Here is a 19,381-nt window from a genome sequence, read left to right as displayed (position 1 = left end):
ACAAGCTCTTCTCCTGGGACATTTGGAGATAGAAACTGAGGTCTAGAAGTGGTTTCAGGCTCATGGAAGCTTTTTGGTTGCTCCCTAATTTAAAACTCAGAATAATTAGAAGGAAAAAAAAAAAGAAAGCTTCAAGAAAGTTAAGGAGCACATTTAGAATCAGTTCTTCACTGTAGATTTCATAAATACAGAATTGTCTTTTTGTGTTACTGTTGGCATCTTTAAACAAGCAAAACCAGTCTCTAAGCCATACTGCTAATACTCTTTACAAGGCAAAAGGCTTAAACCCCACGTGTACTGCAGTTGCTGGAGGGATGTCTGCATTCCGTCTCTTGTGTCAGGTGGAGTTGATGGTTTTCCATATGGAGATATGGAGATCACTGTCTGTTCATTGGGGAGAGGCCCCTCTGCTTTCCCTTGAACATGGAAGAGAAGTATTGGGAGAAACAGATCAGCACATGGTGGGAAGCAAAAAGGGAGAGGCCCTGATGACTTTCTCTGGGAATAAGCCTGCAATTGAAGTGAATAGTCCCTGAAGAATCACTTTTAAATGTTCAGACCCCAGATATCCCAGGGGAAGCTTTGGATTTATAGGAAGTTTCAAAAAAAACCTGAATATATAAGGTAGAAGAGAGCTTTATTTCAGCCTGTGTGGCACTCCATTCAGGTAAGTGTTGAGTAGACACTGCTGCAGTAAGAGAAACGCTGTCCCCAGAGCTGCTTTGAGAGCTGCCTGTGGTAAATGCATGGACACATGTCAAGGAAGCAGTTTTGCTTCTGCCTTAAGAGAGTTTATTTCTCTCTGTAATGTTTCTACTTGGGATGTGCAATAACTTTGAGATGTTTGATACTTGCTGCTGCAGGCTGTCATCTCATTTCTTAAAGCAGCTGAGGCTGTTTGGCCTCTGTCGGTACAGACTGTCCTGAGCCATGTGCTCAAGGACCGTTGGTTTTCCATTTGTTAATCATAGAACCCCAGGCTGGTTTGTGTTGAAGGGACCTTAAACTCACCCAGTTCCAACCCCTGCCACAGGCAGGGACACCTTCCACTGGAGCAGCTTGCTCCAAGCCCCTGTGTCCAACCTGGCCTTGAACAGTGCCAGGGATGGGGCAGCCACAGCTTCTCTGGGCACCCTGTGCCAGTGCCTCAGCACCCTCCCAGGGAAGAGCTTCTGCCTTAGATCTAACCTGAACTTCCCCTCTTTCAGTCTGAACCCATCACCCCTTGTCCTATCGCTCCAGCCCCTGATGAATAGTCCCTCTCCAGCATCCTTGTAGCCCCCTTCAGACACTGGAAGCTGCTCTGATATCTCCACACAGCTTCTCTTCTCCAGGCTGAACAGCCCCAGTGTGCTCTTCCAAAAGCAGGTGCTCCAGCCCCTGATCATCTTCATAGCCTCCTCTGGACTTGCTCCAACCCCCCCTTCTTATTCAGGATGGGAGAGTCATCCTTCTAAAGACAGGGGTGGACACATGGAAGTGCAAGACACTGAGCAGAAGAGAAAAAGCAAATACATTGTGCTAGTTTGAGCTGAATATGCTCAGTTTTAACTTGTGCCCACTGAAGCATTGAAATCACTGCCATTTTTGTGGATATTCCTGTTTTTTGCTGATTGATCTCCAAAGAAACTAGATCTTCAACCTCCAGATATGATGGGTTTTTATCTGAGATTCAGGCAGTTGCCTTGATCAGCTCAATTCTGACCTTACTGGATTAATAGAATGATTTAAAACCAAAACAATTCCAGAATGTGCTTTTGAGCTTTATTTGCTCAACAGCTGCGTTACTCTGCTACCCTGTTTTGTGTCGAGCTCCAGCTTGGCTGGCTAAGGTAGAAGCTATTACCCAAATGCAAGGATCATAGAATCATGGAATGCCAGGTTGGGAGGGACCTCAAGTCATTTGGTCCAGCCTCTCTAGGGCAAAGCATGACCTAGACTGGATGTCCCAGCACCCTGTCCAGCCAAATCTTTAAAGTGTCCAGTGCTGGGAATCCACCACTTCCCTGGGGAGATTATTCCAGTGGCTGGTTGTTCTCATGAAAAATTTTCCTCTCATGTCCAGTTAGAATCTCCCTGGGAGGAACTTGTACCCATCACCCCTTGTCTTTTCTATGGACTCCTAGTAAAAAGGGAGTCTCCATCTTCTTTATAACCACCCTTACACACTGGAATATGGTGATAAGGTCTCCCCTGAGCCTTCTCCAGGCTGAACAAAACCAGCTCTCAGCCATTCCTCACGGGGTGCCCAGTCCTGTTGACCTTGTGTCCAGCAGGACCCACAGGTCCCTTTTCCCAGAGTTGCTCCCCAGTATATCCCAGCCTGTGCCATGCTCCTGGTTTGTGTTCTGCCAGGCACAAGACCTTCCACTTGTCCTTGTTGAATTCCATAATGTTAGCCTGTGCTTCCAGTTTATCCAGGTGATCCTGCAGGGTGGCTCTCCCTGCTGAAGTGGCTACTTCCCATCTTGGTTTGGTTTCATTGACAAACTTGGTCAGGGCATTCTTGATCCCATCTTCCGCATCATTTATGAAGACATTGAACAGCATTGGGCCCAGTATTGATCCCTGGGGACCCCACTGGTGACAGACAGCTCCCCCACCACTGCACAGACCACATGTCTGGTCTCTAATGCTTCAGCTTCTCTAGGAGGAGCCTGTGGGAAACCACCTTTAAAGCCTTGGAGAAATCCAGGTAGATGATGGCCACTGCTCACCCCACATCACCCAAGCAGGTTACTTTGTTGTTGAAGGTGATCAGAATGAAGTTGTGGTCCGAACTGAAGTGTTACTGTTGGTTTTGGCAAAGCTGGGAAGATTCAGATGAAATACAAAGCCCATGTATGTCTTTGTCCCCTGGTATCATCTTAATCCTTGTCTATAGGTTTTGCTTGTCCTGCTTCATGTTGGGTGGCTGTATGGAGTTACCTGCTTGGTGGGCTTGGAAATCAGGATTCTTCCTAATCCTTATTGGGGATGTAAAATTAGCAAAAGCATATGAACTGCCCCAAAACCAGCTTTAAATCACCCAGAGGATACTAGAGCCTCCTAAATGCATGTTCGTCATGGCAGTGTGCTGTGTCACTGCATCTGCTGTAGATCCTTGGTCCTTATTTCATTTCCAAAGGTGAATTATGACTTCGCTAATGGATGCATTGATTCCCTGGTGCCAGTCCATGACCATCACTGAACTACAGACTTCAGTCAGCAGATCTGCTCTGTCAAGAAAAGCAATACTTGACAACCTGAATTTAGAAGGTGACTATTCAGAATAACCTGAATTTAGGAGCAATGTTTAGCTCGACGGGGGCTGTAGCTCTCATTAAAAGGGCAGTCTATGCTTGGTCAAGCATTTGTCTTTCGTATGTGTTATGTTTGGATGCTTGCACATGTGATCTGTCCCACTTTGGGAAAACAAACACCATGCACTCGTTGGAGCTTCTCCTTTTCTGCTATTCTTTTTAATCAAGTGGTCTTTTCCAGGATATTCCAATGCTTGTTTGGACCAAGGACATAAAAAGTGGGCTTTGGTGACAGGATCCTCTTGCAGAGGATGGCAACCTAACAGTGCAGCTGGACTTCCTCCTGGATCGCTCCTGGACGAGCAGTGGAGGTGGAAACCTTCTCCCTGTTGCCACAGTGTGCCTCTGTATATTAAAAGGATCTTTAACTCCACAAATAATCTTGTCCCACAGTCATCCTATTCTTGCATTCCCTATTAAAAAGGTCGGGAGCAATGCCAGGATAGCATTTAGTTTCCTTAGTCCTTCACAGTTTCTTTCATGGGTCTCATGAACAGTTCAAGCAGCTGTTGGTGCAGCTACAGAATTCAGAAACAAGAGAAAAAACGGGGGGGGGGGGGGGAAGGAATATTTGCATAGGATACTTTGCCCCTCTTTGGGAGAAGGAAACAAGAAGATGAGGTGCAGTGTGGAGATGGGTGCTTAAAGTCCTGACTGTGCACACAGTGGTGGAATACATAATGTATATAAAGGTCTATGATGTAGGTGGTATTTCAAACAAGCTGTCCCTTCAGTTTTATAATATCAATATTATTTAGTGAACTATCAGCCTTGAAATATTTTGCCATGCATTATTAAACACTTGGATAGATCCCCTTTTTTCCTTCCTTTTTCAATAATAATGTTTTGAAAGCACTCCAAAGCTGGTGTTTTCAGGTGCTGACAATAACTGTTTTTGGTGAAGCTGTCATCTATTATTCAAGACATTTTTCAGTAGCTCTTGGCTTTTGTTTTTGGTTTCGGGTCCTGCTGCATTCAGAACACTCTTGTTCAAGTTTAGAAGCCACCCTTGTGTTGTGGCACTTACCTGACAGCTTCATTTTGAGGTGGAATACATTGTTTTGTGGTTAGTTTAACTGCAACATCCTATTTGTGCCCTTGCTTGTAAATGATCTTAATCTGTGGGATGAAGATTTTCTATAAATATGCCTTTCAGAGGAAAAAGACTGATTTTTTTAAAAATATTTTTCTTCATAACCTAGTTGCTGGAACTGATGTTTAAAATATGAATCACCCTGTTTGGGTGGTTTTGTTTGGAGTTTTGGGGTTTTTTTGCTTTGTAAGGTAACCAAGCAGATCTGGCAGTACAGTTTCAATATTATTTTGCCTTTGATCCTTAATTGCACATCACTGAATGCTTAAAATCTCTTCTTTATGCCAGCTGGGCTATATAGAGAGCAGACAGGTTGCTACCAGTCTGTGGATAATGAGATTGGGTACCTGGCACCTACATGGACTGGGGGGCAGGAAGGTGCTTTCATGTTGGTGTTGCATGTTTTGTACAGTTCTGCACTGGAAAGGAATACTGATTTTTGTAGGATTTTTAAGTGCTCAGGAGTAGAAGCTACTTGTATGGTCTGGCTATACAGGACAAAGTTCTAAAACATGTATATGTATATATATATGTGTGTGTGTGTGTAGAGTGATGCACTAAGCTGTTTTGGATGCTGAACTTCGCGAGGAGATGGATAATGTGTGGCATCATCTGTTCCTTAACCATGAACCTGAATGTAGTCAGGAGCAGCTGCTGCTTTCCTGACAAGGCTGCTGTCGTGGCTGCTGGAGGCTGACTTTCATTTGTTGCAGCAAAGCTGATGCTCTGTGGGGAAATGATTTCATCTGTAGATGGAAACGGGAAGGAGGTGGAAGCAGAAGCGATGGAGGGAGGACAGGGCTCACGTGTGTTCTGCAGTCAGCTGAGGGGCGCCTCAACTGACAACAAGAACAAGGATGGGCTTGTGTGAAAGACCGGGGGGGGGGGGGATTTGTGGTTAGGAATAAGAGTTATAGCAGAAGAAACCCTGGCTGGCAGATGCCAGCGGCTGCAGGGGGACGTGCAAATGGTACTGGAAGAATATGGACTTCCAAAAAGAGCTTTATTTCTATGCAGATGCTGAAGAGAAGATGAATCGTGATGTCATTTAAAGAACATGGGCAGAGCAGGAGGACTGGGGAATTGGCTGTTTAAACTCTCCTTCATTAAAAGCTATGCTTTACCTAAATGTTACAAAATGGGATTTGGCTCCTGACCTGCTTTGTATCATTCATTTTAATCCTGAGGAGTATATATCCTGTCAGTAAGAAGGTGGGAAACGTCTCTTTGGCAGCAGGGAAAACTCAGGGCTTGTGTTGCTGGGTCACCAGGAACAGACAGGTAATAATTTTTGTGAAATGCAATAGTATTGCATTTGGAACAGTGGAAAATTTAATTTGAAGTGAATTGTTTGCCAAAAAGAGTTTTCTGTGAGTAGGCTTTTACATCATCCCTTTCTTGTTATTGGTGCTGGCCATAATCCTTCAGAAAATTAGGCAAATAGCATCAGTAACAGCATTATTGTATCTTCCCCAGCACTAGGATGCTTAAATGCGACTATGTGCCTCAACTGTATTAACTTCTTCCAGACAACTGCAGTGCTTTTAAGACTACAGGAAAACATCTGAAATTATTGAGGTATTATTTGAGCCAGTATTCAAAACTAATGTGGTGACATTCAGTTATGTATGTTGTCCCTAATTTTTACTTGTAAGGGAAATACAGCAGAGGAATTGTCACTTCCAAAGTCTCTTCATGGTTATTTTGCTGCATGCGGGGGCTCCAGCAAGGCTAAGTGTTGGGTTGTGTTGGCTCATGCTCTAAGTGGATTGGAGCAGGGAGAGACAACACACTGAGTGGGCAATGTGCTCTTGGGCAACAGTTGTCCCTGCTGGGCAGTGTGGTTCTTTGAGTCAAAAAGATCCTTTCAAAAGGATCAATACTCACTGATAGCTCTCAATATATATTGATACGTCAGTATCAATTGATCAGTGTATCAATATATATATTGATATGTGTAAATGGGTATACTGATGTCTATCAATACATATCCATATAAAAATATTCAACATACATTATGATGAAACTGCCATGTGAGAAATTACTTCTTGATTATAGCATATAAAAATGTAAATTGTTTTTAATAAGTTGCCATTTATTTCCCTTATCTTCATGAGCCCCCACCACAAGAGGGATGTGCATCCATTAGGTTGAGTCCAGACGGCATGGAGATGCTGCGAGGGCTGGAGCAGCTCTGCTCTGCTCTGGAGCCAGGCTGAGAGAGCTGGGCTGGGGCAGAGTTTCTGTGCTCTAACACTTCGTATACTTCATTTTTAACAGGTTCAGGAGGATTTTTATGGTACACGTTGTTCTTTTTTCAGGCTCTATACGTAAAATTTTTGGCTGCAAACAAAAATATAAATAGCTGGACATGTGCTTTGTGAGGTAGTAAAATCTTGTGTCCATTTATGGTTTATACTGCTCTCTCCCTGCTAGCTGCCTCTTCTCTGAGCTTGTAGGAATGTGTTATCTGACCTTGATCTGTGTTTTTGGGATATCAGCTTGTTTCCAGTTGGGTTTTCAGAGACTGAACTACTCTATGGACGCCTGTAAGGAGCAAATCCAATCAGCAAATGTGGAAAATGGGACATTTTGGCTGCTCACATGAACAGAGTTTCAGTACTGGGGAGGGATGCTCTCTCAAACGACAATGGTTGGGCCATGTTTGTAAATGGCAAATTCATCTTTGTATTTGAAACAGGCTGTCGTGCCTCTGGCCAGTGACTGCTTAATTAGTCATTAGAAGAGGCAAAATCCAATGATTCATCCCACTGGAAATCTCTAAACTTGGGGTATACGAAGCACTCCCTTAGTTCCTGCCTTCTTGTTGGTCAGTCTGGATATAGTTGTCCTTCGCCACATGAGGGATGTAGGAGCAGCATCTGTAAGTTAAAACAGTGCCACCTTTTCCTTTGCAATCTCCTTTGAGTTTTTCAGTTTTATTTTTCTCTATTATTACTTTGTGGTTTGTGGCACAGGAAAGCCAAGGGAGCAGCTGCAGGACATGGGCTTCATTGCTGATGCTCATTTGTCAGAGCAAAGTTTCTCATGATGCTGGGACAGACAGAGAATTAAGTTCCGAGCACCGTTTGTTCTGTGAGTGCAATGAAACAGGCTGATTATTTTAGTACTTTAACACCACCCTTTATGTATGGGGACGCTGCTTTCAGGAGGACAGCAGTGCTTCCAGAAGTCAAGATGCAGTGACTCAACCCAGGAGTACCAGAAAGAGGAACAGTCAAATGAATGGCAAGGCTTTGTTTGCACCATTGTTTTGGGTCTCCCAGCATCACGCAGAAACACTGTGACAGAAGCAAAGGGGGAAATCACTTCTCCCATTCGGTTGCCTCAATCACAGGCCTCACCCAGGCTCCCTGTAGTCCCTTTTAGTTTCATATTAGGAAAACTTTTCTTCCTTCCCCAAAGGGTGCTCAGGCATTGGAACAGGCTGCCCAGGACAGGGCTGCAGTCACCGTCCCTGCAAGTGTTCACACAGCGTGGAGCCGAGGCCTCAGTGCCATGGGTTAGGGGTGGCCTGGGCAGTGCTGGGAATGGTTGGACTGGATGAGCTTAAAGGACTTTTCCAACCTTGTTGATTCTGTGATTTCCCTTATTTTTGCCTTCAGTCACATCTCCAGCCAGTGAGGCAGGAATCCCACAGACAAGAGCTTCATTCACTATGTAGCTCTGATGAATTCCTTGGAAGCCGATTCATCCCCTGCACAGAAGGTGCTTTGACCTTAAGGGGAAGAGTGAGTGATCATGTTGTTATTCATATCCGAATTCAATTCCTTGTTTGTCAGAACCGTTTGCAACGACCTCAAGGAGTAATTCATTTTGCAACAGCTTTTCCTGTAAGTTTTTGTGTTTAGCTGGTTTTTTCTGTTCTTCCCACTTTCATTTTGTCTCAGCTGCAAGTTGAAGCTGACAGATTTCCATATGAGGTCCATCAGCGAGAGTGTGGTGAATAGGCAGCAACATCCTCACCCATCTCCAGCTGCCACGAGAGGAGCCCTTGAGTGGTTGTTGGAACAAATCATATCAATATCAAAACCTCAAGACTTGGGGTAGTTCCAGGCTTAGAAAGGGATTGTCATCTACTGAGGTGCTTTATGTATCCATGGGCCTCTTAAATAGCAAGAGGTATTAGATTAAAGCGTGGGTAAACAGGAGAAGCTGGTGAGCTTAGGAACAACTTGGAAAACACTTGCAACCTATTTTAGGTTACACGTAGTGTGGGCAACTTTGCACCTTTGGGCATGATTTGCATGGTTTGAGCTGTTTATTCACAGCTGTGTCTTTTATGCTCTGGGAATCCTGCTTGGAGGCTGAGTAGATATCTCTCTGGCTGTACTGGCATGACAGCAGGGGATCATCCCACCAGAGTCATGGTGGGTAGCAGTGGCCAAGCAGTTTCTCCTTTTATTATGGCTCTTGACAATAGCAGCCAAAAACCACTTTACAGATCTGACTTGGCTTGGGGGCATTGAGAAGGTTTATCTACAAAATCATTTAGGTTTGCAGAAGCTGAAGAGACACAGGTTTTTAGGTTCACCCACATTTGCTTTGAACTGTGAGCATGATAAAGTGGATTTAGCAAACAGGAGAATTCTGGATTACAGAATTGGGACCTAATGGCAAATTTTAGGAGGAGAGGAAAGAAACCACCAAACCATGTTTGTTCTTGATGTTGCAGGAGGTGATGGGTGGTTTGGTGCCTACAGGGGTTGTGTTTTGGTTGTGTGTCAGCACCCTAATGTGCTAGGTCCAGGTGGGACTTCTGTTGCTGCTGAGTGTCTGTGAATGTCTCAGCTCCTGGTTTTGTTTTCTGTTTGTTATTTAGGTCATCTCACTGCATTGGTGTCTTGCTTCAATCCAAATTACCTACTTTGAAATTTATCCAAAAGCTGTTTTTTCTGTATATGGACAATCTTGGAGTGTTGACAGTTTCTTTTCCCCATCCAAGCTTATGGTCTCTTTTGAAGAAGATGATTTGAGTTGTGGTTGCAAACACAGCTGAAGGTGTCCCTGCTCATTGCAGGAGGGTTGGACCAGTAATGGTTGAACTTATGATCTTAAAGGTCTTTTGAGATGGATCAACAGATGATTAAGAGAAAATAATGAAGTTTCACTCCCATCAGCAAACAGAAGATAAAAATCTGGTGAGAAGATGATGAAAATGAGGGGGTTAAGCATTATATCTGAAGGTGGCCTACAAGGATGCTGGAGAGGGACTCATCATAAGGGACTATAGTGATAAGACAAGGAGTGATGGGTTCAAACTGAAACAGGGGAAGCTCAGTTTAGATCTAAGGCAGAAGCTCTCCCCTGTGAGGGTGCTGAGGCGCTGGCACAGGGTGCCCAGAGAAGCTGTGGCTGCCCCATCCCTGGCAGTGTTCAAGGCCAGGTTGGACACAGGGGCTTGGAGCAAGCTGCTCCAGTGGAAGGAACTTTGAGGTCCCTTCAACCCAACCCATTCTGTGATTCTGTGATTATTTAAATGATGAAATGGACTGACATGTAAAACTTCAGTGACCACTGAGACACTGAGCCCCTACATGAGCTTTTCTAGTAGTTCTTACAGCTGCATCTGTCACAGATGCCTCAGTAGCATCAGCTTTGATGGTGCAGGGGTGTTATTTCAGATACCAGCAGCAAGAGGATGTTTGCTGCTTCAGGAGAGAAATTTGGAGAGCCCTTGTGCCACTATGTGCAGATTAGCAGTGAAGTGTGTTTGAACTGGCCAATTCTTTATCAGAGTTTTTAGGTTTATCTCTGAGGAGTTCCTGCCCACATGGTATGTGATGTGACGTACCTGTGGATGGAGAAATCCAGGCTCTCTTGAGCAGCCAAGCCTGCTACAACTGCCTGAGGACTGGCAACAGGGAGAAGATTTTGCTGTTTTTGCAGTCCCTCATCTAGGTTATGGGCTGTTATAATAAAACCAAGTGAACTTTGCTTCCAGAATTGCCCCTTTAGCAGCCTCCACGCTGACACTCATCTTTAGTTCTTCCAAATCATCCGATATTTGGCAAACTCTGTCAGTGACTTCAGGCTTTGGCTGTCACAGATTATTTATGATGGAGACTGATGCTTCCAGTGGATGATTTATTTTGGACTTTTGCCACGTGTTGCTTGTGCTGTCCCTGAAAAGGGAAATACTGAGATTGAGCTTTCTGAATGGAAAAATACAAAATGGCATGACCTAACCCTTCTGTTTGTTACCTTTGCACAGGTAACTGGGACATCCTCCTTTGTCTGATGCCCTGCCAGAATAAGCCTTATTAAAAACCAGCTCCCATTTCAAAAGCACACACTGTATGTGGTGATATATATGCTTAACTTGAAAAAGCACGTTTATTTATGTCTATTAAATTGTGGCCAACTAGTAAAAGATAGCATATAATGTAAAAATAAGCCATTCTGTACCAGTTTAGTGTATGCACAAAGCCCAGTTGACTGTGGTAGTATTAGTAGGTTTTCCTGCTGTTAATTGGATTATTATTGGGATTTTTAGAAGGCCCTCTCATCTCCTTGGAACTAGGAATCTGTTTGGTTATGCCAGAGGACACAAGGCTTCATTTGTAACCTCAGGTTTGTTTAGAGATGGTGCTTTTTGTGTTACAACTAAAATTATGATAGTAAAATTGAGCCACATCAGCATGCAGGGTCAATTTGAGTAACAGTCTCCATTTAAACACAGAAAATTAAAAGGATCTAGAAACTATCTAGCTGTAAGTGTCTTGTCTTAAAATGTCATCAGTTCTTCCTTTCACAGGCATGCATAGCCTGTGAATTTTGGACAGAGTTTGCAATTATTTCTGACCTCTGAGGTCTGATGTATCATCTGCATTTCCATCTCCCATGGGATCAGCGCCCCAGTACTGCTGCCTTCAGCCTTGCCAAAGCCAGTACGTGAGTGAAGCGGCTGCTGGTAAAGCCAGGTCCTTTTATAATCTGCCACTTACTTGGGCACAGCATCAGGAAGACAGTAGCTTTTTTTTCCATCGGAGTTTATAAACGACTTCAATGTAGCATCATTTTTAGATGTTCTCATTTAAATGTAACCCCAGAGCAACCTAAAATGCCTTTAATTAAAATAGTATTAACAAGTTGGCAACCCACAAATACTTCTTGGTGGGTTTTTTTTCTTGTTCCTTTTCAATTTTTTGTGTCCAAACACACAAATATTGTTAAATTAAAAAGTCCTATAAAAGCCAGTGTCACAGCCTGCTTGCACAGTTGTCATCGGGAGAGCCTTTCTCCCTCGCATATGGTAGTGACCTAATAACACCCGTTTCAGTGCAGTATTCTCTCCATACACTGCCTGTTTGATGCTGAGCAGAGCCAGGCTCATGTGCACCAGCCTTGGGAGACCACAAGCAATTATCTTCATTAACGTTTCTTTGACCTAACAGAATACTCCAGCCGTGGTTAGTGTTATTAAAAGCAAAGCCTGTGGCACACCTCCTGTGATTTATAGGGCACAAATTAGCACCTCTTTGCTTTCTGACCTTGCCACATTTCTTAGTCATTAAGTGGAAGCTTCTGGCGTTTGGGTGGTTTTGGAGGCAGGGAGGACTTGGCTGTTCTGTGGTTCCACAGTTACTGGGGCTTAGAGCCTCTCCGTGGGGCTCATGCCTGGCTCACAGTTCTGCTGGATTCAAGTTGTTTGGATGAAGAAGGCAAAGATGTTTGTTATTGCAGCGAGTCCCTGCTGTAGAGAAGTGAGGAAAGCTTTTGAGTAGGTGTGGTGGAGCAGCCTGATGCTTTAGAGAGGATTTATTGAGCTTGCACGCATTTAACAAGAGGGAGGGGGGTAGAAGGGAAGGTTGGTTTGCTCAAGGTTACCAACTTAAAGTCCTGTTTGCAGTTCTCACGTGAGTCAGCAAGGCTTTGTTACCTCTGATAACTTGAATAAAAATAGCCAGTCCTCTTGTTGTAAACTTTGAAGTAAAATCTTGATGAGGAATTATCTGGCTTAAGTGTGGTAGGTTCCCCCCGCAACTCCCTCCTCTCCTTCTTGAAGAAAAGCTGATGCTGGAGTCAGACAAAGAAAGCCCAACCCAGCACTTAACTGACATCATCCCTTTTGCATCTGTGCCTATAGGAAAGCTATAGGAAAGCAGTTGGAGTGCTTCCCAGTATATAGTATATGTGCTGCTACCAAGCCATGTGCTGTGAATCCCTGCCAGATATATTTCACGGTGACACATGGATTTCTTTGCTTTGAATAGCGCGTGGCTGGGGATAATGCACTTTATGAAATCCTGGAGTGAGCAACAATGCAACATGAAACAATGGTTTTCATTTGAGGACCTGAGAAATCTTGTAGCAAATGAAACTAATCTCCGAATCCTTGTGTGGCGGTTGAAGAGGAGGGTGGTTGTGCTTGGAGTGAAGGTCTTGGATCTGGGTACTCGGGGAGGAGCGCAAGGACAGGGCAACCTGACGTTGCTTCCTGACATATGCTTCCTAATGTTGAACAGCTGAAGCTCAGGAGGTCCCTGAACCTGAAGTGGGGTTTGACTTCGTGTTTTGACCACTTTTGAGTGTTTTGTCAGTGTTGTCAGGGAGCTCAGTTGTGAGGTCTTGGTCCTTTGGGGCAGTGCCCAAGGAAAAGCTCAACATTACACTTAACGTTAGGATATGATCACATGAAGTTCTATAAGTATTAAATGCCTCCTGCCACCTTATTCCCAGATCCTTACTTTGAGGGTCCTTTGCATTTCTTCATAGTTAACTTTGGTCTTTATATTGAAATAACTCTTAACATCTGCAAGGTTTTAAGTTTCTTAGAACCAGTTGGTGGAGAACTGAGGATCATTAACCCTGGAATTGCTTTCATTTGGGGTTGGTAGTGGTTGTTGTCATCTTGCATTGATGATGTTTGAGAAATTAACTGTGTTTAACTTGGTGCTGGAGAATTGTGTTCTGTGTTTCGTAAGCAGTATGAGAGAAATAGTGAGATTGTATGGGTGAGTTGGCTGGAATACTTCATATCTAATGTCAGATATGGACATCTCCGAAAAAGGTGAAATCCTGTTCTGTTTTCAGCTGTTGGTTCGGAATCCTCATTTGCTTCCTCTAAGGTAGTTTGGATTGTCACTTGTGTTGCTCCATTGCATCTCATGGTGTATGTCAACTGGTTTCCAAGGATCCCTGCTGAGATAAACCTAACCTATTTTTGTTCTGCTTTTTCTCGTTTAGTTCTGCTAACATGATGACCTGACAAGATAGAGAGGACAGTCCTGACTATGCAGCGCAGGTACTGATGGGAAAGGATCCAATATGAGTGTAAATGATGTTGGAGGAAGACGACGCTTTGAGGAGAGCGAGTACACGCTGCACATCTACCCCGGGAGCATCGCAGAGGGGACTATCTACTGCCCCATCACCGCTAGGAAAACATCCACGGCTGCTGAGGTGATCGATTCTCTCATCAATAAACTCCAGCTTGAGAAGACAAAATGCTACGTCCTAGCCGAGGTGAAGGAGTTTGGGGGGGAGGAATGGATCCTCAACCCCACGGACTGCCCCGTCCAGCGCATGATGCTGTGGCCTCGCATGGCCCTGGAGAACCGCATCAGCGGCGAGGATTACCGCTTCCTCCTGCGGGAGAAGAACTTGGATGGGTCCATTCACTATGGGAGCCTCCAGTCCTGGCTGAGGGTGACGGAGGAGCGCCGCAGGATGGTGGAACGTGGCTTCCTTCCCCAGCCACAGCAGAAGGACTACGATGACTTGTGCAGCCTGCCAGACCTGAATGAGAAAACGCTCCTGGAGAATCTCAGAAACCGCTTCAAGCAAGAGAAAATCTACACCTACGTAGGCAGCATCCTCATAGTTATTAATCCATTCAAGTTTCTACCTATCTATAACCCCAAGTATGTCAAGATGTATGATAACCACCAGCTGGGCAAGCTGGAGCCCCATATTTATGCTGTGGCAGACGTGGCTTACCACGCCATGCTTCAGCGGAAGAAGAACCAGTGCATTGTGATTTCAGGAGAGAGTGGGTCAGGAAAGACACAGAGCACCAACTTTCTCATTCATCACCTCACTGCCCTCAGCCAGAAGGGATTTGCCAGTGGAGTAGAACAGATTATTCTTGGAGCTGGACCAGTACTTGAGGTAAGATGAAATGATAGTACTGTGGAAACGCTTCAATGGTAAAAAGTAAACCCTGAGTAATTATGATATGAGTTGAGGGTTATCTACTCGATGGCGCTACTGAAGTTACAACAGTATTAGTAGTAAAAAGAGTTGTGTTTTTGTCTATGGAATCCTACCTGCTCCGTAAAAAAGCAAAATGAAATTAGAGTAAATGGCTTTTTTTGGCAGATAGTTTGTTTTCACTCAAATGTTTTGTAGTACTGGTATATCCTGATGACTTTTCAGTTTGCAAATGGAAATGAAAAAACCTTTCTTGAGTTATTAGCCTTTCTTTTGAGTTAGTAGCTTTTCTTTAGAGTGCCTTGAAAAGAAAATCCATTGCACAAGTGGTTTGGTAGTTTTGCATTTCTGGAGTTTCTGAGCACTCAGTTTCACTGGGGAAGAGATCAAAGGGAATTTACATGGCCAATATATTTATTTCCTAATCATGAGTACTTGATTCAGTTATTTTATGAGGACTTTTCCTGTGTGTGAAAGGGGGTGAGATGAGCTGTACCCTTTGCTTTACAGATGTGAAACTAAAGAGGGATACAGGCATTTATTAATTTGCCTTGAGTTTGCCCTGTAACTCTTTGAAATGGTTTCCCTTAGAATGGGAGTTGTTGTGAGTTGTGTTTTTTAAAGCCTGTCAGCACGTGGCTGACGTGAACATCAGCTGCTGCTGTGCCATTGTTGTTCTTTGAATAAAGAGGTGGCCTGATAGCTGTGTGTTCTGCTCTTTAAAAAGGTGCTTTGGCTAAAGAGCAGTAAAATTCATGAGGCTTGGGAGGTTTGTTCTCTGTTTTGAGAGGGCTTTTTGTAGACAAATATCTGTATCTGTATTCCATTAATGAGTCTGAGGACTTGGGTCAGTTTCAGCTACTAGCAGTAGATGGGGAATCAGAGGAAGGACTGGTGCTCTTAGAAGTCTCCACTAAGGATAAGCCAACAGCTTCATTTTGCAAAGTCAACAAGGTTTTTTTCTGTTTTCATATCAGGTAAAATGGGCTGAACTGATTGAATGTGGAGTTTTCAAAAGATTAACATCAATCAGGATGAGCTTTGCTCTGAGATAGCAGCAAAATTGTGTAGCAAACTGAAGGTAAAGACATGAAAAAGTGCCCCAATTAGGTGACCACATGAATCCAGGAAAGCAGGTCTGAAACCTGTTGTATTCCACCTCCAATCCTATTATTTATACAAACCATTTGCATACCTGTTTGGATGTTGGTATGTTTTCTAATGTATCTTGTTGGACTAGAGTCAACTTCATAGTTCATACAATCATAATATGAATCCCAGACTGGTCTGGATTTGAACAGGACCTTAAAGCTCATCCAGCTCCAACCCCTGCCATGGGCAGGGACACCTTCCACTGGAGCAGCTTGCTCCAAGCCCCTGTGTCCAACCTGGCCTTGAACACTGCTTCAGTGCACCTCAGCACCCTCACAGGGAAGAGCTTCTGCCTAAGATCTATTCTACATCTCTAAAATCTAGTTCTCCTAAGTAGTGTCAGAGGGACCATCTCTGTCTAGCTTAGATATACAGAGGTGCAGAAGAGAGATCTCCATGAAAGAGAAGGTAGGAGGAAGTTTTGGGAATTGTATTTTTTTTTTCAGGAGTAGTGTACTTGCCTCTTCCCAGGGCCAGTGTGTGCGCTGGGATTGGGTACAGGGAGGGATCCTGGAAGCCTCTTTGCTTTCCTTTCCCAACATGTGCAGCTGTTTTCAAGACAAAAAGATTCTGAATCATATCTGTTGGGGTTTTTCTGCTTTTGGAGCAGGAGTTCGCATTCCTGTCCCCTGGCAGCTGTGCGGCTGCTGTTGCGCTGCTCACTGCTTCCAGCTCTCTTGGAGAAAGTGAGGGTAATCCAGATGTTCTCCTGCTCTGCAGCACCAGCCTCAAATAGTCACAAATCACACAGGCTTCAAGATAAAATGTGCAGGCTTCTGCTTTTCCTTCCCTTCCTGAAGTGTCCTAAAAAGGGGATGTTCAGAGGAGAGGTGTTGGAAAGGGCTGTGTTACAGCCATTTGGTTGCAGAGTTGACCTTTTGATTCCATGCATTTGGGAAGTTCTTGCAGGCACCTTCTTCAGTCCCCTTTTTCCTGTGTATTTTTTCTCTGTGTATTTAAAATTAAATTATAAAGGATGATTGCCTTTATGGAAGCACCTTGCATACAAAGACAGGCTGAGAACACTGGGGCTGTTCAGCCTGGAGAAGAGAAGCTGCATGGAGACCTCAGAGCAGCCTTCTGGTATCTGAAGGGGGCTACAAGGATGCTGGAGAGGGGCTCTTCATCAGGGACTATAACGATAGGACAAGGAATGAAGGGTTTAAACTGAAACAGGGGGAATCCAGGTTAGATATAAGGGAGTAATTCTTTACGTATGAATTCTTTACTTTGAGGGTGCTGAGGCGCTGGCACAGGGTGCCCAGAGAAGCTTTGGCCACCCCATCCCTGGCAGTGTTCAAGGCCAGGTTGGACACAGGGGCTTGGAGCAAGCTGCTCTAGGGGAAGGTGTCCCTGTCCATATCAGGGGTTGGAACTGGATGGTCTTAAAGTCAGTTTTTACCAAAACCATTTTATGATGTTCAGCTCAGGTTTCTCTTTGAGGAGGTAGCACATACCTCTTCATGCTACAACTTCCAGTTTAGGAAATAGAGCACAGCAACTAAGAGTTTACATGAAGCTGCTAATCTCTTTCCCTTCTTGCAACGCATCTCTGGTAGCCCGAGTGTTTGCATGGAGCCACCCGTTCCTGGGAATATACTCACAGTAGTGCTCGCACGGTGGGAGCGGAAGTGGAGCAGTATTAAGATATGTCTTTTTCCTGCAGCTTTGCTGTTTTCCTAATTTACCTTTTCTGAATAGCCTCAACCTATTGTTTGTGGGGGAGTTTTTTTGTGTTGTTGCATGAGATTCCTGTGAGTTGTGTCCAAATTGTACTTGTGGGGATGGCTGTCAAGGCAAGCTGTTACTGCCATCTAAACGTGCTAATATCAACCAAGAGTTGCATGTAGCAGCCACAGCAGGTTGGGCTTTGTACTGAGACCAAGCCTGTCCTTTTAAAGTGTATTTGATGTCAGTCCTGTGGGTTTTCTTCTGCCTACATTGGGATTTAATAGATGAGCCTTTTTGCAGCAGTGCTTTTTGCAATGGTAGCAATATGTCTTTTCAGTGTTTTCATAGAATCCCAGACTGGTTTGGGTTGAAGGGACCTTAAAGCTCACCCAGTTCCAACCCCTGCCACAGGCAGGGACACCTTCCACTGGAGCAGCTTGCTCCAAGCCCCTGTGTCCAACCTGGCTTTGAACACTGCCAGGGATGGGGCAGCCACAGCTTCTCTGGGCACCCTGTGCCAGCGCCTCAACACCCTCACAGGGAAGAGCTTCTGCCTAAGAGCTCATCTCAGTCTCCCCTGTTCTGGCAAGTTAAAGCCATTCCCCTTGGCCTGTCCCTACAGGCCCTTGTCCAAAGCCCCTCTCCAGTTTTGTGATTCTGAGACACTATAAAATATTTATGTACTACTTGTGATAATTGATATTACTTAAATACTGTACTTGTTTTTCTAACAACAAGATTCCAATTGGTTTTAAAAGGTGAGTTCCTTGATTTTTTTCTGTATTTTCCCCTGTTTTCTGATGAAGCCTGTCTTTCCTTACATAAGATTGCTTTCTCAGCAGAGTGTCCATAGAGCTGAGCTCTCTGCCTCTGTAATTTCAAAACTGAGCATCTCAAATTTAATTATTCAGTGTAGTTACCAGAGGAGGAGTTGCATGTGCTGCAATTCTATTCTGTTTCCTATAGGCTTCATGCAGTACGTCAGATGAAAAGTCCATTATGGCCTTGATGCTCCATCAGGGACCCAGAGTGCACAGCTTTATTCCAACAGTTGCACTTGGGTTTGGATAGGCAAACAGGAGGAACTTCCTCTAGGCAACTCATGCAGACCATGAAGCGTTTCAACTTGTTTTCTAATTCTAAACTCTGAGTATATTCCCTTTTCTTTTTTTACTCCTACTGGGATCAATATTAGTGGGAGATAACATTTTAATAGATTCATTTTTTTTTTCCCTACATGAAACAGTATGAAGGGAGGGTAACCAAATTTCATTAAAATACCCTTAACAAAACTAAATTTACTTTATCATGCTCAGTTTCCACTACTTTGGTTTTTAAGTGGTTGGGTTGTCATATGGCTCTAGAGGCTTTATATGTGAAAACCGGATTTATGTGAAGGGGTGGGGGAAGAGCCGTTACCTTGCTCATTGCTCACTTCTGACCATTTTTAACCTGCGATATACACTGTTGTTATAGCTCTCCTGGGTGGCTGGGTGGGGGGAGGGGGGGTGTAGGTGTTTAATGCAGCACCCAGGGGTTTTTTAGCCTCCCCAGAGCACAGAAAGCTTCCGGAGGGAGTAGCACAGAGATCATACAGATGATGCCTAATGTGGGAAGAATTTGTGCAGGCCTCCGCAGCAGCCGGGACACAAAGGAGTCACACAGCAAAGCTCATGCACCAGATGCTTTCACCAGCGCTTTCAAAATGCTCTTATTCTTCAGCTGGGGATGTTTTACAGTTCCAGGCTCTGTATCAAATAGCGTCTTGTTCATCCGCTTCTCCCATGCTGAATTATTCACTAGTTTCATTTCAGAGTCCTCCTGCAGTGCCCAGATTGGCTGGATTGGTGGCTGAGGTGAATATTCATATTAGCTTTCATTATTTACTATCTTCAGCAAGCATTTTGTTACCCCAAAGTCCATAAAAATACATATATGCATATATATGTATAAAACATGTGTGTATATATACAATGTCTGAATGACA

The 19,381-nt window shown here is 44.2% G+C and overlaps 1 protein-coding gene across 1 annotated transcript in view; it reads left to right on the top strand.

The window, feature by feature from the left end:
* The window catches only part of MYO9A (myosin IXA), a 185,822-nt gene that overhangs the window by 21,651 nt on the left and 144,790 nt on the right, over nt 1-19,381 (top strand). The window contains exon 2 of the mRNA XM_034066356.1: nt 13,606-14,529. Coding sequence (XP_033922247.1) covers nt 13,687-14,529 — 843 coding nt within the window. The 5' untranslated portion in view covers nt 13,606-13,686. The remainder of the gene's footprint in view (nt 1-13,605; nt 14,530-19,381) is intronic.

This window comes from Melopsittacus undulatus, chromosome 9 (genome assembly GCF_012275295.1).
Source record: "Melopsittacus undulatus isolate bMelUnd1 chromosome 9, bMelUnd1.mat.Z, whole genome shotgun sequence".
Lineage (NCBI taxonomy): Eukaryota > Metazoa > Chordata > Aves > Psittaciformes > Psittaculidae > Melopsittacus > Melopsittacus undulatus.
Note: the sequence above shows the minus strand (reverse complement) of the source record. Positions and strands in the feature narration are given on the sequence as shown.